General features: G+C 33.9%; 1 protein-coding gene and 1 long non-coding RNA gene across 2 annotated transcripts; both read right to left on the bottom strand.

Annotated features, from left to right (window-relative positions):
• Nucleotides 1-12,601: 12,601 nt before the first annotated feature.
• Nucleotides 12,602-14,524, bottom strand: LOC132062237 (probable inactive receptor kinase At1g27190). The gene is given in 3 exon segments (XM_059454848.1): nt 12,602-12,797; nt 13,592-13,637; nt 13,640-14,524. Coding segments are annotated over 3 exon segments (1,056 nt in total). The 5' UTR covers nt 14,454-14,524.
• A 75-nt stretch (nt 14,525-14,599) lies between these two features.
• LOC132065251 (uncharacterized) lies at nt 14,600-19,390 on the bottom strand. Its single transcript, XR_009416705.1, has 3 exons — nt 19,222-19,390; nt 18,282-18,333; nt 14,600-14,696 (listed from the first exon to the last, which is right to left on the bottom strand). It is a non-coding gene; the product is annotated as an uncharacterized LOC132065251 (long non-coding RNA).
• Between the last annotated feature and the right edge of the window lie 4,144 nt (nt 19,391-23,534).

A 23,534-nucleotide genomic window follows, 5' to 3' on the forward strand; every position in this document is an offset into this window, starting at 1 on the left:
GAATTCGTGGTTAAAATTGTACTTCGAGGGGATTATATATTTGGCCGTGGGTTGAAGAAACGGTTTTGTGTTTGTCGGCGGCCGACGATGACTGTGCTCGTAATGAGAAGAAATCGAAAGAACATTTTGAGAAATAGAGTCGGTATTCGTTGCCATTTCTTGAGTATGGATGATGAAGATATGAAGATCTGGGATGAAGATATGAAGATCTGGGTTGAAGATATGAAGATTCGAAGGCTCAAATACGAATATATAAAGATTTGGAGAAGAACAAATGGAGTTAAGGAAGGTTTAAGAAGATTTTCCAGAAAATGGAGAAGGTTTTAGTTCCTCGGATGAATTTTCTCAACAACTTTTCGAAGACACGAAAATTCAAAACAAAGATTCGAAGAGAAGCAAGAACAAACGAAGGATGAAAGAAGGGAGTGAAAAGTGAAAAGTAAAGAAATAAAATCAGTGTAACGCCTTATACAGAGAAAATTTTGAGGAGGTTACCGAAGTTACCCAACCAAGAGGGGACACGTGTCCGAAGTCAGAGAGTCGTGACATGAAGGGACGTGACCCTGAAGCGGTTGCCGAAGCCATCTAACTAGAAAGAGACACGTGCCCGAAGTCAGAAGGACGTAACATGAAAGGACGTTTTTATTTCCCGCTTCTTTTCAAAGTAAAAGCTTACTAGAGAAGTCACTGAGGCAATCGTTACACTTCCTGTCGCTTCGGCAAAACTTCGATCCGGGAAGTGTGGGGACTATCTGTATACGGTAAAAATCGGAGCAACTTGTGCCCGGTAAGAACCGAGGTAAAGTTTAAAGCCGTCCGATCTGAGAATCGAGGAAGATTAAGGTCATTGACAGTCGATGAGAACGAGATCCAAATGGGTCATGAGTTCATTTACTCGGTATCAAAACTGACGGTATGTTGATGGGTGCAGAAATCCCGAACCTGAAGTGAACATAAACAACAAAGGCTCGGTGAATATGTTATGGGACAGGCCACACGTCATCTGACCATTCCGCCATTTGCGCTGACAACAATACGGGTGTCAGACCGTACGGACGCCGCCTTATCCATTTTAGAGTTTTTTCTAGAAGGCCTTTCTTAGATTGTACTAAGGCCAATTTATTCTTAGCTATAAATAGGGGTCTCCCCCTTTCTTTTTAGGTTAGCTTTTTCATTATTCTACACATTTGTAATCAGAAAAGTGGCAGTGAAATCTTCTTAAGTATTTTGGCTCGGTTAAAGAAAGCAACTTTCAAGCCGGACCAATTCGCAAAGCTTACAAACTTGTCTTCCTAAGTTTCCGTTGCTATTATTTATCAATATACTACTATTTACTTGATATTATCTTATACTATAAATTAATCTAACCACATATCCTATTAACCACTTACAAATTTAATTGTCATCCTCTTTTGGGGGTAAACATAATTAATTCGATCCACAAAATCTACCATTAATTAATGCCATACGAGCACATAAGAAGAGATGAAATCAACCAAATGTGGAGCTTACAGTCACAGATGCAATCAAATTCTACCATTAATTATGGCCATACCTGCACATAAGAAGAGATGAACTCAACCATGGCGATCAATGTGGTGGGTTGGAGGTCATAGTAATAATAATAGCCGCAAGATCTCTCCTTAAGTTTAAACCTCAGCCGTTGAAGCAATCTCTTGGTAATTTAACTTCAAACAGCTCCCCTTTACTATTATTCTTGGTATATTGGAAAAATAAACTAAATAAAGATCTTAAAATCGTTCATAAACACCAACACCTAAGCATGCTAGAAGATCTTAAAATCGTTCATAAACACCATTTCATCGAAAACTTCATGTCCTTAAGTGCATTGCTTCAGAATATCAAAGCTTCTTCATGATTGTGTCATTCATTTATTAGAAAATCGGGACACCTCCCTCCAGACATGTCATCGTTGCCTTGTTGGCCTTCAAAAAATATCTACAATCTTCAATATGTCTAAGCAGATGATGTTGTACATCTTCTTAATTGATAAACTTGATAACAATTTAGCAAATTATTTCCGCTTCATACTCCATTTGGTCGGCGCCAAGTAATCCTTAATTGATGCTCCACAATTCTAACTACTTAGAAGCGTTTGGATAAACTTATAAGTTCATCAAACTGGGTTATAAATATCTTTTAACATATCTAGGTGTTCGGCATACATTCAATATTACAAGTTAAAAACCAAACATACTTATAAGCATTTTTAGTTTGATTAAAAAATTTACTGGCTTATCCTTTAAAATGAAACAACTTTTTATGGATAGTGCATTAAAATAGTCTCAAATTCCAATTAGGGGGGATGGGAGCCTCTCCAGTAATATTGTGTCCAGTATTGGTCAATGGACATTTTGATGCATGCCACGTGTGCGTTAGGAGTTTCAAAGGCCTGGATTGACTTTGTACTAATACTACATCAATTATGTATTCTATTTATTTTATCAAATAAATAATGCTTAAAATAATTAGATGTTTGGCCATGAAAATCAAATATTTTTTACTTTATTTGATATTTTGGAGTTGAAGTTGGAGTTGAAGATGGAGTTGCGTTTGGTTATAGGTTTTGCAAAGAATATTTGGTTGTTTGAATGTATTGAAAGTGAAAACAAGTTATTTGGTATTTTTTAAATAAGTTGTATTTGAAATTTTCATGGTCAAACGTTGAGTTCCAAATAAAGTGAAAACGTTTTTCTGAAACAAGTGAAATTTTTTCATGGCCAAACGGGCCCTCAACCCCACCACCTATGAACTTTGTCTTCCTCTTCTTCAAATTTTTATCTTTGTTTACGCACTGACACAATCAAAGCTCTTCAAAAAGCTCAAAAAGAAAACACACGTATATAGCTGCACTTTCACTTTGTCCAATTTGAAATACCCGAAACCCCAATCCCTCTCATTTTTCAGATTGCAATTTTTTTTTTTTTTTTTGTGGGAATTCACTTGGAAATATATTTAAGAAAATTCAAAGCAGTTTATAGAATAAATTCTTGTTAGTTCTACTTAAATCTAATGAGAACAAGATGACATTCTTGAATTTCAAGATTTATAAATTGGTCACTTTATATAAATGTAGGTCTTTGTTGATTCTATACAAAAAATTGGTGTTTGTTTGAAAAAGCAGCACGCTGGACTTGCTGTGGGCAGCAACAGCAAAGGGAGGTTTCACCACTTAATTGTTCAAACTTGAAAGGATGGAATTTTTTGTTGTTCAGACGATCTATTTTTCTTTTCTTTTTTAAATATGTTATTCCCTCGTTCATATTACTTGGCCACTTTTCCTTTTCAGACGCTTCTTAAGAAATCATAAATAAAATATATATTTTACTACCTTACCACTATCTCTTTCCAATACATACATTCTAATCAATATTGACTCTTTTCAAGAACATTTAATATTAAGGGTAAGATAGGAAAAATTTAATTAATTTTATCTTGATTTTGTAAATGAACGAGTAATTTGGGACATATATTTTTAGTAATGTGGCCAAATAATATGAACGGAAGGAGTAGTGTTTAAAGAATAGAAAAAATATTGTTGAATAAGCCTTGACACTCTGTAAATCCTAGCCTTTAAATTCCTAACACACACGTGGCATGCATCAAAATGTCCATTGAGCATTACTGGACACTATGGAGGGGATCTTATCCCCCGTTAGGGGTACGTGAAACGGATTGGTTCGGATCTTTTAAATATCAAATTAAATCAATTGTGCCAGTTTTAAAATCTATAAACCAAATCATACCAACATAAGTCGAGTTTTTCAACCTCGAGTTTTTTTGGATTTCTCGAATTTTTTCGAATTTTTTTCGGGAAAAGTCTTCATACAACATGTATATCTTTTACCTCAAATATTTCTTTAGTTATAATAAGATAGAACAATATAATTAAGGTGCTTCTTAAGAAAATAACATGAATTGTGACATATGGCATTGTAATAAAATATTCAAGAAAAAAGATGATGAAATCGCATACATTAAGTATTGATAATTAATAAGCTATAATGAAAATGATCATAATCTAAAAATACTAAGTCATGCTAAAATAAGTTCGGCTGATAAATGTTAGTTACATGACAAAAAGTAAAATAAATTATGTATTTTCATTGTCTAAACCAATACAAAACTAAAGAATAGATATCCAATATTATTGTCATTCCTACTGATAGAATATTGATTTTGTGTTAGTTTGAACTTTATTTGAGTTGTTAACATTTATGGGTTATAAAACTTATTCGACCATTCAAAATCCTAAGTCCAACTTGAAATACAATGTTAAAAGACAAAACATATGAAAATATTTAAGAAATATCTATAAATCGAATTAAAAATAAATATCTTTATGTATAAAATATTTTTAGAAATTAATATATATATATATATATATTTTGTCGAGTTGGTTTGGTGTGGTTTGACTTTTTTTTTTTTTAAGTTAAAATCAAACCAAATCAATTATGATCGGGTTTTTTCTTTCAATACCAAATCAAGTGAAACCAAACTACTAGCCAGGTTTTTTTCTCGATTTGACTTAAATTATCAATTTGGTGCAGTTTGTCGGTTTTCTTTGTACAGCCCTACCCCCAATCCAGTTTGGCCTACTGAGCTACAGATTTGATCTACCTAATCTAGCCGAATTTATTGTTTGAAGGGCCTTCAAAAAGAGTCCGGAACCAAAATGACTCAATAAAAAAAGACTTGAACCAAAATACCCTAGAAAAAAAAGTGGCACAAAAGTACCTTTAACGGAGTAAAATACTGCGTTAAAGGACTTAACCGTAACGGCACAGTTAAGTCCTTTAACACAGTTTTTTACTGCGCTAAAGGATATTCCCTATCCCCTTTACCGCAGTAAAATACTGTGCTATAGGACCTATTTGTTTTGGTTAAACTCTTTTTCTTTTACATTTTCACACTTTTTTACGTACTTTAGTCATATATTAATCATGCTTCGAGACTCCGGAACTTCAATATTTTATATAGAACCCTACTTATTTTTGTGCGATTAATAAGGTAAGCTCAATACATCAAGGATACACAAAACTTCGGATTGTCGTTTTAGTGGTTGAAAAGTGCTCGAAGTCCATTTTTGTTTGAAGACTTGTTGTCATTAAGTTATTTATGTTTTAGGGTTTCGTGTTATCTTTAAATTAATGCGTAACTTTATTTCAAATATGTCACGATTTTTTTTATTATCAATTTAGGAGGTGACACTATAAATGATAATAAAGACTAAGATAATATTTATAAATAGATACACAAAAAATGTACGATGTTTACTTAGACTGTACAACTTAATTGTATATACACTATCGTGGATGGGTCCCACATGTGGTATGCCTGAGACTATCCTTAGGCCTAAGGGCTCGTTTGGTATGATGGATAAGCAAAAAATAGTCCTGGGATAAAAATTAGTGCCTCCTTATCCCACGTTTGGTTGGAAAAAAAACTCGAGATAACTAATCCCGGGATTATAGTGTTTTTTTATCCCACCTTGAGGGTGGAATAACTAATCCCGGGATAACTTATCCCAGGATTAGTTATGCCGGGATAAGTTGTTTCCAACCAAACGAGCCCTAAGACTCATACCATCCCCACCGCCGTCTCCATCTCCCTTTTTCCTCTTAATAAAAGAGCGCTCTAAGCCATGATCATCCCTCGCCCTTGCGCCCTTTTGCATAATGTGCTTCTTCTTGGGATCTAGTCCCGCTGGTACGCTCGGAATCTCAGGCTGATCTGGGTCTGGAAACAAGACCTCATCCTCGTCGGGAGATGCCACCGCAGGCGCCGAAGGATGAACCTGAAAAATATATAAAAATTAGTATCAATTCTTATTTATATTGAATACATTAATGTTTGTTAAATAATCAAACCTGTGTATCGACAGGTGCCTAAGTAGGCTCCTGAGATGGGTCTGGTGCAGAATATGAAGTAGTCTCATGGACGAGATGTTGTTCGAGGTCCAAATAAAAGTTAAAAAAATTAAAGTAATATTCACCTTATATTGAATAAAATTAATTTTTACTAAAACTCTTGTCACACCCCTTTTTTTTCTCCCCTCACTTAAAGGATTTAAAAAGAGTTTTTCCAATTGAAGTGACGTTTTGAAAAGGGATTATTTGTTTGCTACAGATTCATCACTTGGAATTGAGTTTTGGTGTTCCAAGTCACCTTATTGAATCCCTAATCAAAAGAAAGTTGACTCTTTAATTATTGGTCTGCGAAAACAAAAGTCTGGGTAAGGAATTCTGTTAACTGGGGGGAAGGTGTAAGGCACCCCTCGAGTCCCATGGTTCTAGCACGGTCGCTTTATCAACTTATATTCAGCTTAAATTATTTTTTACGATACATTATGCTTATAACTTGAGATTACTTATTTCCCGCTTTCTTTGATTTGTTTTAAAATTGTTAAAAACTGTCTCATTTTTTATTAGTGTGACGTACTGGTAGCAGTGCTTTCCAGCCTTATCACAATTTTGAATTTTTGTACCTGTTTGCAAAATTCTCTCCCCTTCACTCTCAATTAAATAGTATTATATCTAACAAAACTGAATGGTAGTCAAGTAATAGATTGATCAAGTTTTTAGTTGAAATTAATGTCAACCTCAAATTTTTATAACTCAGCTTCTTTGAAAAGAAATTAGCTACTATTGCAATTGGTTTTTTTTTTTTTTTTTCATTCTTTGTTTTTTACCCGACTTTGCAGTATATATATATATATATATATATATATATATATATATATATATATATATATATATATATATATATATATATATATAACAGTACATATACAGAAGATATTGTTTTTAAAACTTTAAATTATATAGAAGATATATTTGATGTATGTTAAAATACTATACGTATCATTTATGTACATAGCAAATATATATGTGCATAAATATATTAAAAAAATATGTATCATGCGCCATTGGCCTCTCACCAGCGACATCCATTATTGCGGAAACTGATTACAAGATTAGGATGTTAATTTTCTTGTTGTATTTACAAAGAAAGTGAGCACAAAAAGCCAAAAGAACTCCAGGAAGAGAAAAAGTCATGCTCATTACTTCTAAAACCAGAAGTCAATATAATCCTGTATGATATACGATGAAGTACTAGGGGTTGGGGATGGGGTGAGAATTAATTCCTAAATTATAGAGATTTTAATTTTTGAACAAAAACATGTTATAAATGTTATTAAAATGCTACTTTTGAAAGATTATATCAACTTTTGAAATAGTTGATGCGAATATCAACTCATGGTATGCGTCATATAAAATATATCACATAGCAACACATGAAATCAAAAAGAGTAAGCCAACAGATTGAGAAAAAGATTGGGCCTAAAACATGCAAGAAATAATCACGTGTTTTACCAACTTAACTCTAAATTTAACGATACGAAAATCTCAACATACATCGTATTATAATCATCGAAGAATAATTATTGGTTAGACACGTGCGAAATTTGAGGAACATCATAACATTAGAATCAAGTCTCATATAATTGTGACATCAAACTATACAAAGAAGATTGAGTGTTACCTTTGGCGAAGATTAATTCACCACAAGAAAACGGATACAATCTAATGATTTCCAAAGTTAACAAAAGCTAACTTCCAGGTTCACGAATTCGAAACCGCGAACGAAAACCTCAAACTCCAAGTTAACTTTCAAACCAAGCCTTTTCGGAATTGGTATTTTTTTTTTCTCTCAGTATTCTTTTTGCTGTCTGTCTGGTTGTATATTTTTATTGGTGTTCTTGTGCGTTCTATTCGCGTTCATGTTGTGTTTCTTGTCTACGTTCTGTCCTCTTTCTCTATGTATTTTTGTGTCTATTATATAGAGGTGTATGATGAAGTGATTTTGAGGAACATGGTGTGTGGGGTAGTCTGGAGAGATAAGTCTTTGGCTGAGAGTTTGTAGGGGCAAGGAGTTTAAGGGATTGGTTTTGGGTGAGAGACGCGAGGGTGGGGTAGTAGAATTAGTTAGCTTATTTTAGGTTGAGGTAATTATTTTAAGAAAATCTTTTTTTTTTTGTTTATCTTTAAATATTAGAATAGAAATATAAAAATTCAAGAACTAGCTAACTATTTTTTAGAATAACATAAATAAATGACTAGACTAAAATAAAACGCAGCTCAAAAAAAAAAATATCCTAAAATCACAAGCTTATTTATTAAATCTGATTTAGAAGAAAACTTATTTTTTGCAAATTGCTTTTCTTTTAAAACTAAAATGAAAACGAGACTTATTCTAAAATGTGACCCTATTTTTAAAGTTTTCAATTTTTAAAATTAAACTTATTAAAAGTGACATAAAAATCAAAATATCTAATCTAGACCTAAAAGAAAATATTTAAAAGCTAAACAGGGTGTAAAAACTTATGTTTAGTCAAAAATTAGGTGTTCACAGAATGTCCCTCTTTGTTTGGAAACATGAAAAGTTTTCAAGCAAAGAAGTGAACATTGTGACTAATTTTTGACCTGACCATTATTTGAAAGGCGAAAAGAAATAAAAGAAAATGATGTGACCGACTCCTGGTTTTGGGCAGCCTACATATCCCGGATTATAAGGGAATCAGGTCATGTATAGTTCAAGTGGATAAAAGATGGAATGACGAATTGGAGAATCGAGTGAGGTCCCTTCGAGGTTCCGGTCCGTGGTTCCTGTTATTACATAAAATGAATAAAAATACTACAAAAGAGGAAAGGAAATACAAGATCCTATCTACTCTACTTGTCTTGAGCCTTCCTTTAGACCTTCATCTGGATCTTCAGTTATCACCTCACCTTCTTTCGGTGGGTACCTTGATCTGGAAGTTTAATCTTGAAGCTAGAATTTGAGACTTGAACTTGCAACTTGGAATGAGTTGTTGATGCTCTTCCAAATGGCAGTTCATAGACTATTCTTAGATGCTTGTTTCTTGATTAGAAGCTAAGAAGATGAGTCTTCAGACGTTGGGTCGCCTTATGTGTCAAAGCTGACTCTAGCTGTCTTCGAGATTGAACATTCTTCTAACCAAAGATGGAACTTCACTCTTGAATATCAATTCAGCGCTTTGCGGGAGAACCTACAAGCCATCAAAGACAAATCAAAACGAGCAAAATTTTTCTGCTCCAGTTTGCACTAGAAAATTTTGGCAGTTATAAGTAAAAAAAAGCTCAAAACTAACTATTCAAATGGAAAAGAAGACAATGATAGAAATATAAGTTAGGTACAAAAATAAAATATAATTTATGTTCTAAAATAAAATGCAACCAAGGGATGTCGTACCCTGTGAGTCATGGGGAAAAAAATAAGGGATTTTTGTTCCCTAAAATGCAATCAGGGACTGTCGTGCCCTGTGAAGTGATGGGGAAGAAATAGGGATTTTTGTTTCCTAAAATGCAACCAGGGAATGTTGAACCCTGTGAAGTCATGAGAAGAATTAGGGATTTTTGTTTCCTAAAATGCAACCAGGGAATGTCGTACCCTGTGAAGTCATGAAAAAGTAAGAGTTTTTGTTCCCTAAAATGCAACCAGGGAATGTCGTACCCTGTGAAGGCATGAAAAGAAATAGGAATTTTTGTTCCCTAAAATACAACAAGGGAGTGTCGTACCTTGTGAAGGCATGAAAATAAATAGGGATTTTTGTTCCCTAAAATGCAACCAGGGAATATCGTATCCTATGAAGGCATGAGAAGAAATGGGGATTTTTGTTCCCTAAAGTGCAACCAGGGAATGTCGTACACTGTGAAGACATGAAAAGAAATAGGAATTTTTATTCCTTAAAATGCAACCAGCGAATATCGTACCTTGTGAAGGCATGAAAAGAAATAGGAATTTTTATTCCCTAAAATCCAACCAGCGAATGTCGTACACTGTGAAAGCATAAAAAGAAATGGGGATTTTTGTTGCCTAAAATGCAACCAGCGAATGTCGTACCCTGTGAAGTTATTAAATAAGAAATAGGGGGTTCTTCCTTAAAATGCAACCAGGGAATGTCGTACCCTGTGAAGGCAAGAAAAGAAATAGGGGTTTTTGTTCCCTAAAATGCAACCAGAGATTGTCGTACCCTGTGAAGGCATGAAAATGAAGTAGGGGTTTTTGTTCCCTAAAATGCAACCAGAGAATGTCGTACCCTGTGAAGTCATGGAAAGAAATAGGGATTTTTCCTCCTAAAATGCAATCAGAGAATGTCGTACCCTGTGAAGTCATTAAAAAAATAGGGGTTTTTGTTCCCTAAAATACAACCAGGGAATGTCGTACCCTATGAAGTCGTGAAAAGATTAGGGGTTTTTGTTCTCTAAAATGCAATCAAAGTTTTTTGTACCCCGTGAATGCATGAAAAAGAGTGGGGTTTTAGTTCGCTAAAATGCAACCAAGGAATGTTGTATGGTGTGAAGGCATGGAGAAAAAAAAGTAGGGATTTTTGTTCTCTAAAATGCAACCAGGGAATGTTGTACCCTGTGAAGACATGCGAAAATTAGGGGTTTTGTTCCCTAAAATGCAACCAGGGATTGTCGTACCATGTGAAGCATGAAAAGAAAACTTTTTTTTATTTTTGAAAAAAAGGAAAAAAAAATGCCCCAGTTTTGAAACTAAGAACTTTGAAATTCTTTTTGATTTTTTTTCTTTTTGCTTTTTTGTTTTGAAATGGAATTATTTTTTTCTTAAAAAACAAATATGTCCCGGTTTTGATCTTTTGGGGACATGAGACTTTTTACTAAGCGAGACCGAACCCCATTGTAGAACTGCCTACGTATCCTGCCGTAGCAAGAATCAGGTCAAACGTAGTTCATAAAAAGCTAAGTTTTTTTTTTTTTTTTTTTTTTTTTTTTTTTTTTTTTTTCTTTTTATTTTTCAAAAGGCATCTCTTATAAGGAGCACCAGAGGATGAAGACAAAGAAATCAATTCATCGGTTTAGCGTATCTTGACTTTAGTTGGCACCAACTATTAGTATTATGCATCGAAAATTACCATCAATTACTCTCGGACGAACCGGAGGTCAAATTAGAAGTGATTCTTATAGTTTCAAATGACACCTCAAACATACCTAAGTATTGACATGATCTATTCATCTTGTATCAATTAGAGGTTTTGAATTCTTCCTGTCCTCATGTTTCAAGTGCCCTTACCACAAGTAAAGTCCTAATTCACAGTCAATTTAAGCATTTAGATCTTAGGACGTTCAAGAAGTAAACTCACACTCAGAAGGATGTTCAATGCATGCAATTGAGATGCCATATGCTTGACCTTCATGTAAATATCCACTAATGTGAGGACACTCAGAATGGGATCAAGTAGGACTTGTTATTGACTTGTAATGTAAGCTTATAGATGGGTAGGATATATATTTGTGGTAAAGTGACTATTCCCTCCTTGAGCATAACACTCACTACAAAAAAAACTGATTTTAGCGACGGATGAAATCCATCGGTAAACAACATATATCCGTTGCTAAACCAATATAGCTACAGAATAACGACGAAATTGAATCCGTCGGTAAAATCCTCGTAGCTACCAATTTGCCGACAAAAAAAGGAATATGTCGTTGGATTAACGATGGATTGGCAACGAATTTTATATGTTGCCAATATGAGCGACGAATGAAATCTGTCGCGATGTTAATAATATCAGTCGCTAATTCTATGAGTTATTTCGTTGTTTCTTCTGATTGGCAACCAATAGTTTCCGTAGCCAATTCTTTTAATACACATTTCTGCATTCCTTTTGGCGACAAAAATAATTTGTCGCAACATTTGAAATCCGTCGCAAATCTTTTTTTATTTTTTATTTATATAATATTTTAAATACACCTGTCCAAGCATATATTAGATACTCATATAATAACTTAATTAATAGAAACTAATATTCTACTAGGTCCAAAATACATAGCAGAATGCAAATCAAGTTTAAAGCATCCACAACGATAATATCCAAACCAAAAAATTCAAAATCATATGCAACAACCATAAAGTCCAAACAACAAAACTAACAACCATAAAGTCCAAACAACAAAACTAATTAATGAGAGACTGGAGAGCCACGATCATCATCAGAAACCGATGCATGAACTTGATCAATGTTGGCAGTAGCTGGAGCTGGAACTATAGGTGCCATAGATGATGGATGGTCGTTAGGAGTGTCCGTCTGAGAAGAGACTGAAGGATTCAATCCACGTACCCACTCAACAATTATAGGAAGCAAACGATCAGTCAGTGCAGGAATTAATCGCGTCATAACTCATCCAAATTTCTCGTCGCTGCCGGTTGAGCATTCAGAGGTGGTACTGAGGATGTAGCATCAGATGAAGAAGAGGAAGGACGAAGATTCGGCCCATAATATAAGTGTGCTTGAGATCCAATACCATATATTCTTTTTTTCTTTACCCCTCCTACGGCTTCGTAATAGGCTTGACATTGATCAACTTCATCGAATCTGTGACTGATTTTGTAGTATTTCTTGATATTTTTCCTGTAAAAGAGAGTGATATTTAGTTAAACTCATTTCACTTTGTAAGCACATGTACAAGAATCATTAAAGACAGCAAGAATAATGCCCTGAAAGCTTCAATACAATTCAAGAATAATGCCCTCAAAGTCCTCTAGCTGCACCAGTAGCAATCCTAAGCCTTGCTGGCCAAACGAGCTCGAAATCACAATTCCTAACACCAGTACTAAGATTACCATGTAAAAGGGAATACAAACTTCCATTCTACATATGCTTATACACCAAAAGCCTTTGAATATCAACTATACAAAAACCTAATAAAGGCACTAAATTCAGGTGCCTAAGTTGCCCCAACTAGAGTTGGGCATTCGGTCGGTTCGGTTCGGTTTCACAAATTCGGTTCCATTTTTTGGTTTTTAAAAAATGAAAACCGAAACCGAACCGAAATAACTTCGGTTCAATTCGATTTTTACAATTTCGGTTCGGTTTATTCGGTTCGGTTAATTCGGTTTAGATATGGAAACTTTCCCACAGCCACAAGTAGGAGTTTGGACAATTTCAAGCAATTTTTAACAAACATAAACTAAAATCAGAGCGATGTTATCTAAGCTCAGAGGAAATAAGAAACAGTAACAGTACTAGTACATCTAAATAGGAGTAAAGCCGTCACATATAGAGAGACCAGAAAGAGATATACAATATATATATATATATATATACATATAACACAGTCACAACACAAACCATCCATTAGCTAAAAGGGATGTTGATTAGAGCTAAGACAAAATCATTGGACTACAGGAGATGGTCAACCATCCTGAAGCATTACACCAGCAGGCAACAACTGCTACAAGAATGTGCAGAATGTGGCTTAAAATCAATGTCACCAAGTGCATTAGAAATTTAGAAAATTGCTAGCAAATCGATCACAATCACAAATCACACACCATTAAAAGTTAGACAATCTAAAGTTTCAAATTAAAGTTTGGTAAAATTGCTAAAATTCAGTTTAACCGAATTAAGATTTGCATAAACCGAAAACCGAACCGGACCGAACAAACCGAAAAACCTAAAACAAAATTAAAAAAAGTTCGGTTCGGTCGATTTTTTCGGTTTGAACCGAAATATGCCCACTCTCTTAGCCCCAACTGATTCATCTCGGACAAAAACTGTTTTTGCTTATCTTACAACTATTCAGCCTTTTAATAGCTAATGCCGATCCATCAGGCAACATAGCTCTATAAGAAACACCATTCCTAGTTGAAATTACAATATTTCCACTATTAAAAGAATTAGGAGCCGCTAATAACTCGTTAAGCTTAATCTTGTTAATAGGTTTTTGAAACAATGTAACCTGAACAAGCTTAATAGCTCTCAACTTTTCAACCCAATCACTACTATTATTACTACTACCTTTACCATCACCAAGCTCTCTATCTTCCTTGTTTGGCTGAACCAAAAACCATCTCCAAATCTCAAATCCAAGAATTAAAGATCCTAAAGCACCAACAACACCAGCAGCTATAATAATAACAAGACTCTTATTACTCAACTTACTACATTTATTTCCAAGTGGGGTCCCACAAAGTCCATTATTCCCTTCAAAATAATCTTTCAAGAACCGGTCTAAATCATCAGGAATTGAACCAAAAAGACCATTATTTGACACACCGAACCGTTTTAACCGGCCCAACCTGCCAATCTCAAATGGTATTGATCCAGCAAGTTTGTTGTCATTTAGCAAAAGGGTGTTCAAGAATTTGCAGTTAATAAACTCAGGTGGTATAGAACCAGTAAAAGAGTTACCAGAAAGATCAAGATTAACTACATAAGGTAACCAAGAACAAATTTTAATAGGTAGTGAACCTGAAAGTGAGTTCCTAGAAAGATAAAGTGATTGAAGTGAACTACAAAACTGAAGATCAGATGATAGTGAACCAGATAAAGACATAGAAGTAAGTTGAAGTGAAATGAGCCTACTTTGAGAAAACAACATAATTATTGATTTACTCTGCTAAAGGAATATAACTGTTCAGAAAACATATTTGTTAACATACAAAAACTGAACTGAAATCAAACAGTATAAGCATAATATACTACTGAAAGAAGCTTCCTATAGAAGATTATAAAATGTTGGACTCACATGCATGATTCGGGCTTACTCACCAACAAAAGATTTTCCATCATGACCGTGTGTATGGACATGCAAATGTACCTCACTTGGTGTTGGATCTCGACCCTTTTTAATAGCGTATACAAGAAAAAAATATGCATAGTTTAGTAACTTCCAAAACCAACAAAAACAGCAACCAATGTCACAGTAGAGAGATTTTTCAGCTAACATAGTAGTCGTTTTTCCGACAAAGCCAGTTTACTATTGAGTGTGTTGGAGCTTAAGAGAAAATTGAAGCTCACTCCCTGGAAAGTGCTAATAAGCAGCAATTCAACTTTCGGTTTATTTTTTGGAACATATTAAAGATACAAAATAGTAAAAAAGTGAACAATTATAACATTAACTAGAAAAATCAACCACGCAAAAACAAATCTTATTGGATTTAAAAACTAATTATATTTTTCCAATATCTGAAAATTGAATATATTTTGACATATTCCTTTTACACGGACAGTTAATATGGTCACCACTCATGCGGTTTCTCTGAGAATATGAGAACTTAAGAAACTTATTGACACCAGTCATGAAACTAGAATTATTACCCCCTCGACCATCCAACCTATCGTACATCCAACCACGCTCTAGATTATCCATGATCCTATTTAATATTAAAATAAACAAAAAACATAGTTACTTTTTGTTATCAGAATGCCATCCAAAGGAAAAACAAGTTGAGTTTAAGACCCTTTTTTTTAACAGCAAAAAGAAAGTGTGCTGGCTATGAAGTTGTTACACCTCGGAAATTTCGGGATTTGTTGCCTTGAAAGTAGACCAATGCGAGCTTAAGGTGAACATGAAGTTCTTACGAGATTAAGGAAGATATTAGATAGCTTAAGGTGCATACCATAAGATTTTGAGTTGTACGAATATGTGAAATTTAGTTTATTGAAGGAAGTGAAATATAAGTCGTGTTCGGAAAGGTTTTCGCTATGATTAAGCTAATATTTATTTGGTGATGTCTTGAGGACTAGGGCCTATATGGTTAATGGTATTATTGTCTAAGAAGGTTCCATGAGGATTGGAAGTCAAGCGAAGTAACGAGAGAAAGTTTCGTACAACTGGGAGTTATACGACCACTTATACGGTCCGTATAAGGAGGGTCCATATAACGTGACCTTCACAGAAAGGGTCATTTTCTTGGTGGTGTTATACGACCATTTATACGGTCCGTATAACTTTATACGGTCCGTATAAGGGGGTCCGTATAACTTGACCTATTTCAAAAAGGGACTTTCCCATGGTGGTGTTATACAGTCCACTTATACGGACCGTGTAAGTCCATTGGGCAGATTTTTAATTTTTTGTATAAATAGATGGCCTTGGTTCATTTATGTCATTTTTCATTTTCCACAAGTCTTGAGAGCTCCAAACCCTTCTCCAAGCTTATTTCACTCCAACCCAAGAGAAAACAAAGATCAAGAGGCAAGAATCAAGGTACCCATGTGTTAGAAGTCTTGCTAGGGTTAGTAGACTACAAGAGATTCTTGGGTATTGAAGCTAGGGTTTTCACATAAGTTGATAGCTTCTCCAAATCTCATTCCCATGAGATAAAAGGTTAGTTTTCATGCTTATTTCATGTCATCATGAATGCTTGGTTGTTGAAGAACTTGGGTAGAAGAAGAAAGTAGAAATGAGGGCTAAATGTAACTTTTATGATGTTTTTGAGTAGTAAGCTAACTTGGGTCATGATTCCTAGTATAATATGGATATAATCTTGTTATGGAAGGTAGTAATAGTAATGAGGAAGCATTGCATGAAAATGTGCTAAAATGGGTGTGAAGTTGTTGGTATAAGTTGAACATAAGGATGAATTTTGAAGGCTTAGTGGAATGTGATTACTTGATTATGATATTGGGGATGTTATTGTGGTTGTTGGGAGTTGTTTTGTAATAGGGTGGAAGTTGACGAAATAGGGGAAATGCTGCCCAATTTTCATTAGATCATGAATTATTCTAGTTTGAATTTAAGAGTATCGTTAAGGCTTAACCATGGTATGAATCCTTCTAAACGTAGATTGTTCAAGCTTCGATGGTAAACGTTAAGTAGTTAAGAAGACAAAGAGGTATGTAAGGCTAACCCTTCTTTCATTAAGGCATGGTTCCTTTGCTATATATCCTTTCATGAGTTCCATAATGTCTTCCAAATGACTCTATCACTAAGATTACCAAAGCTCATGATTCTCGATACTTTCACGATACTATTACCTTCTTTATATGATAGTTGATCCTCTAAGGATAGATGTAACGAAAACAATGATGATAATGATGTTGGCGATATTTATAGACTTTTATGTATACGTGTCTAAGTATGCATGACTATTATGTAACACCGAGCTTATATGGCCGGATATGATACTTAACGTGCGCGCATCTCTGCAGTTCGGTACGGATGACATTGAGCCTTGGTAGGGCCAGGTATGTATAACACCGAGCATTGTCATGGCCGGGTATGTGAACCACCGAACCTTCATGGTCGGGAATGATACAAATACGAATATATATACATATATATACATATATATATATATATATATATACATATATATATATATATATGTATATGTATATGTATGTATGTATGTACATGAGTAAGCGTTAGAAATGGAAGGTCCCTATGAAAGACAAGGAAGTAAATATGATGATGGCCACTAGAGGTACAAATGGTCCTATTACCTCCTGATTCTTCTATCTTATGCTATTTCTTATGCTGTCTCTTACGCTCCTACTATGATGTTGATTATGCTTTACATACTCAGTGCATTATTCGTACTGACGTCCTTTTGCTTGTGGATCTTTGCGTCATGCCCGTAGGTGGACAGAGACGAGGCTTGATCCATAGATCTCTTATTCAAGGACTATACGTAGAGAGCTCCATTTCATCCGAGCTCTGACTTTGGGTATTATTCTTTTGTGTACATACATATGGGCATGGCGGGGTCCTATCCCGCCTATATGATGTTACATACTCTTCTTAGAGGCTCGTAGACAGTTGTGTATGGTTAGATGTCTTGCAGCCTTATCGGTTCATATTTTGTATATTATTTTGATAGCCTCGTCGGCTTGTGTATATGGATATGGGCATTGTTGTCGATGACGATATAAATGTGTTGTTGCCTAACGAGATTAATATTGTTGATGTATAGAAATTATGAATAAGTTATGTAGTCCACCTAGATGTGAATGTGAATGTACACTAAGAGGTGCCCGAGTGGGTTAGTACCGGGTGCCCGTCATGGCCCTCTGGTTGAGTCGTGACAGAAGTTTAAGACCATTTTTAAAAGAGAATGTCAAATTAAAGTCTCTTATGGTAGTGGTGGCAAGTAACTACTATAAAAAATGACAAGTAGCTTTGTAGCTATATATTACTAAATGTGATAGTGAACTCACCATTTTTCTGTTTTGGAACTATTGTAGAAAAAAACATGGAATATGCTGAACATGAAATTTAAGGAGGTAAGTTAACAAACTTACTTAATCAACAAAGGAAACAAAAGTAGTAATGACAAGAAAGATTACCAACTCCAAAACAAGCATGTACATATACTATAATCCTACTCAACTAGACAAATTCACTAAAATGCGCCATCAACCTCAAACAATTTCAGCAAGGGTAATCAAACAGTGAGAGCAAATAGTAATATTCCTAACAAACCTTCCGAGAGCTTTTTGAAGAATTTTGACGAAATACAACTCTTTCCTGAACCCTGCAAGAATGAATGTAAATCAAATTCTTCAGAAACCCAAAATCCCTAAATCCCCAAATCCCTGATAAAATAAAAACTCTAATCTTCAGTATTAGTGAAGCAGAGATTTAGCCAGGAAAACCAAAAATTCTAGAGAAACTAAACTATATTTAAGAAACCAAAAATAAAACAAGTGCAAAAAATAATGCATACTTGATTACAGGTAAATTTAACATGTTTATCAAAAAGCTAGTCAATACGAAACTGCTTTTGACACGAGTCAGAAACTTAACAGACACCACAAATGGTATTGGAGTTGTTTACTTTCTCTTCACTAATCGCATAGCTTACTCCCTAACAACAAAACCAACACACGACACACACACAAAAGGTACACTTCACACAATGGCAATTTTTCCCTAAAATTTAGGTTCTATAACAACACCTAAGTCAAAGCATAAACATTAAACAGAATAGAAAAAGAAACGAAGAAACAGATATGGAAGAACAAAAGCTCATTCATTAACAGAAGAACAAAAATGGAAGAACCCCAGACGAATAAAACACTAAAGAATGAATCAAAAAGCTTTAAAAAATGGTAATACTCACAGATTATTGAGGAAATTAGGCAGATGAATAAAGACACAAACTTTCCTTAATAAACATGCTTAATAAGCAAAAATCAAGGTTTTTAATTAAAGAAAGAACATTCCTTTTACTCACCAGCAAAGCAAGCAAAGATCCAACAAGCTAAATATTTCTTTTTTTTCCAAAAAACAAGCTAAATAGTTAAAAGAAAATTAAAAAAAAAAATAACAGAAGCTTCATGCATTACCAAAGAACAAAAATGGAAGAACCCCAGATGAATAAAACACTAAACAATGAATCAAAAATGCTACTAATACTTACAGATTATTGAAGAAATTAATTAGGCAGATGACAATAACATGTTTTTATGTTCTTGAAAATGAAGAGAAACTGGATCTAACAGAAAAGGAAAGCAAAGACAAACCCTAAGCTGAGCCGGAGAGAGTAAGAGAAGTTTCAATGGTTTTAGAGTTTTGTGTGTTTGAAGAGAAAGTTCTAGTGGGTTTTGAAGTTTTAGTGTGTTTATTAGAGTCTATTTTGTTTTATTTCTAAAAATAAAATTATAATTTTTTGCCGACGGGTTCCATCGCTACGAGTAACATTAAATTTTACCATTTTTAGAGTTAGCAACGGAAATATCCGTAGAAATTGATATTAAAATATGGTGATACATACATATTATCTAACGACAGACATTATCCGTCGCTAACTTCGTCGCTAATCTGTAATAATTTTTGCCGCTCACAGTTTGTCATAAATTTTGTAGCTAAAATAAAGGCGCTTAATTTTAGCGCCTAAATATAGCGACGGATAATAAATCCGTCGCTACTCTGTCGTTAGCTTAGATGTCATTTCGTTTTTCCTTTTTTTTGGTGACAGAATTGTAATTTCGTAGGTAATCTGTCGTTACCTAGTGACGGCATAAAATCTATCACTAAAACCAGTTTTTTTTGTAGTGATTATACTTCTATATTATTATTTTTTGGATGTTTGCAGTAGATCTTTATTTGCTTTGCTGCTTCTTTTTTTTTTCTTTATTTTTTCTCCTCTCTTTTTTGAGCTTTCCTCCATTTTTTGGAGTTTTCCTTTCCTTTTTTTTTGTTTTTTGTTTTTGCAGCTTTTTCTTTTATTTTTTTGTAATTTTCTTGGGCTTTTGCATTTTCACCTTTCCACTTTGTCACCCAACTTAGATTTTTTTAGTGCACTCAGGGAGGTGGGGCCAAAAGTGGGGTAGTGCATTTAAGCACTCAAAAGGATATAGGCTAAATTGTGGTTTATCCAAAGAAAAGGTTTTAGGCTCAAAAGGGTAACACTAGGGATCATATGTCATTTGGTAGTCTTGAAAGACACAATTGGGTCAAAGAAAGCCTACAATTCTTTCTCAACTCAAGTGTTGCTCAATATTTCGCCTCAACAAACATTCAGCCAAGTTCTAGATCAACAAAGCAATGTCATTGAATTTTCAATCTAAAGCTCACCACACAATGCACATGAAACGATGAGGATGGATTAATTTTGACCATAACTTTTAGCAAAAGAATTTCTTAAGCGTCACTTAGGTACAATCAAGAGTTACCAAAAGAATCCATGGTTCACAACAAAGTTGGTCTTCTCTATCATCCAAATTATTTAACACTTGTTTCTTTATCATGCACACTCCTAAATATGTTGGTACCAACCAAGTCAAGATTTTATTTTATTGATAGGTGTGACCGAACCCAAAAGAAGAGTTGCCTACGTATCTTGTTGAAACAAGAATCAGGTCAGACGTAGTTCAGGAAAAGATAAAAGTAATTTTTTAATTTTAGGATAAGGAAATAAAAGTTTTTTTTTTTCTTTTTTGTAAAAGAATAATAGCTCTCTTGTTTTCTAATTTTCTTTTGAATAAGGAATACTGAACCTTAGAAGGGATGCCTACGTATGTCATCGGGATGAGAATCAGGTTTGCTTAGTACGTGAAGATAATGGAAACGTATTATTTTCTTGAATTTCTCTTCTTTTTTTTATCTTTATAAGAAAAGAAATTTTCTTTTTTAATATTTGAAGGAATGAGCAGAGGAATAAAAGAAAATATTTTTGGTATTTTTAGTGTTTGAATTTTCTACAAAGATTAACCCTAAAAAAAATAAGGTAAAATCTTTTTGGATTTTCTGAATAAGGAATAAAACTCTTTCTTTTTTTTAGAATTTTTTAATAAGGATCACCGAACCCGAGAAGGGCTGCCTACGTATCTCATCGAGATGAGAATCAGGTGTGCGTAGTTCGTGACAAAAAAATGAGGAAAAAACTCAACTATTTTAAAAACTCATTTTTAAAAAAAAGGTAAAATCATGCATCACTTGGGTCTTAATAATTAAAAAAATCGGGTATTCTTGGTCTCTCTTTTGTTAATCAATTCACCCTAAAGTCGGTCAACAATCGACAAACCTTCCATATGATGTTACAAATAACACATAGAATGCACATGTTGGTCTAGATATAGGATACCAGTCCTAGACGGACCTGGCCCCTGTGCCGAGCCCCACTAAGTCAAATGCACATGATGCAAATAAAGCGTAGCCTACTAAGGATAATCTCCGCATGTAGCTTGTTCTACTAAGTTGAACATCCTGATGGAGTAAGTGTCTAGATTGGCTATAAAATGAGCGGACAACTCGAGTCAGGCAAGGGACAGCTTACCGGTAGCAGTGCTTTCTAGCCTCACTATTTTTCCTCCCCACCCTAAAACATGTGTGACTATAAAATCCTTCCCAAGAGCAAAACCGCATCTCTGGTATCTCAAAGAAAGGTTCGGGAGCATAATCACGTCTCCGAGTGCACAATGTGTGTGAAGTGTATGCCAGAAGACTCAGATGGGTGCGCGAGAGAAGACAATTTATATTACGATTCAGACAATATCAAAGCGGTAAATAAGCAGGCAAATAGCACATTAGGTCAATAAATAGTATATGTATCCAAAAAAAATCAAGTAAAGCCAAATATGAGTCAATATAAAAAGCTCGAATTCTGGTTATCCCCAGCCTAGTCGCCATCTGTCACACCCCCTTTTTTTCACCTCTCGCTTAAAGAAAGTAAAAAAAGGATTTTTCCAATTGAAGTGACATTTTGAAAAGGGATTATTTTATTTATTCAGAGTCGCCAGTTAGAATTGAGTTTTGGTGTTTCAAGTCACCTTATTGAATCGCTAATCAAAAGGAAGTTGAATCTTTAATTATTGGTCTGCGAAAATAAAAGTCCAGGTAAGAAATTATGTTGACCGGGGAGAAAGTATTAGGCATTTCCGAGTCCCGTGGTTCTAGCACGGTCGCTTTATCAACTTATATTCGGCTTAAATTATTTTTTAGGATACATTATGCTTATGAACTTGAAATTACTTATTTCTCGCTTTCTTTAATTTGTTTAAAAAAATTTAAAAACTGTATCATTTTTATTAATGTGTGATGTACTGGTAGCAGCGCTTTCTTGCCTTACCACGATTTTGATTTTTTTTTTTTTTTTTTTTTAATCTTGCGCCTTTTGAGGGCTTTATGGGTCGTTCCCACTTTATGTGCCTCGATAAGCATCTAACGTACTTAAAGTCTATCCGTCCCAATTAATACGGTTTTGAGTGTGGTAAGTAATATTTATTTAAAATTATTCATCGGTAGCAGCGCTTTCTGAATTTATCGTTGAAAATTAATTAAATTAATTACAAACTTATAATTTTTTGGTTAAAAACCCACTCGTTCTTTTCGAGTAGTTTATTTTCTCTTTTTGACAACGAGTTTTGAAGTAAATTCCCATTCCTACTCTCTTAATATCATGTTTGGTTTATAATTTTCAGCAACAAAATATAATTAATAACAATCATGCTTTCATGAAATGGGAGCATTATTATTAAAAATATTCAGTGTATTTACACACTTTGTTCATTATAATATTAAACTTTCATATCCAACAACAATTAGAAGCAATAAATTTGTTTATACTAACGGTAGTAAAAAATATGACCCATTACATACCTTAACTAAATTCGAAAAAAAAAAAAAAAAGAAAGAACTTTATCAATTCCCAAACTAAGCAGTTAAATGACAAACACAAACAACACATAGTAGATAATACTAGCAATACATGCCCGTGAGATGCACGGGCCGAACATGTCTATTCACTTTAATTAGTCGGTCTTTAAGGTTTGTATTTTGAAAATAACTTTTAAAAACATTCTAATTGTTATTATATATACAAAATGTATTTTATGTACTATCACTTTAGTTGTAATTAAAAGTCTTTGAGATGGAAAGAGTCGGGCTTTTTTTTTTATCATTATCATGACAATGAAAGTTGTTCATTGATGTAAAAGAAAATTAGTAAGAATATGAGGGAAAATTAATATTTTGATCTAAATTTTTTCTTTTAAATTCTTTAATATTTTATATGTATAGCGACAGGTTGATATCCATTTCAATTAAGTAACTATTCAGATCCAAACATAAAAACCATTTTGTTGTATATATTGGATTAAAATATTTTTATTAAATTAATTAAAAAATATATTATAATTTTTTATATTAATTGTTACAAAGAAATCAAAATTCGAAAGATATATATTATATCATTAATCACCAAATTTTAATTCTGAAATGAAAATATAAAGT

Source organism: Lycium ferocissimum, chromosome 7 (assembly GCF_029784015.1).
Source record: "Lycium ferocissimum isolate CSIRO_LF1 chromosome 7, AGI_CSIRO_Lferr_CH_V1, whole genome shotgun sequence".
Classification (NCBI taxonomy): Eukaryota; Viridiplantae; Streptophyta; class Magnoliopsida; order Solanales; family Solanaceae; genus Lycium; species Lycium ferocissimum.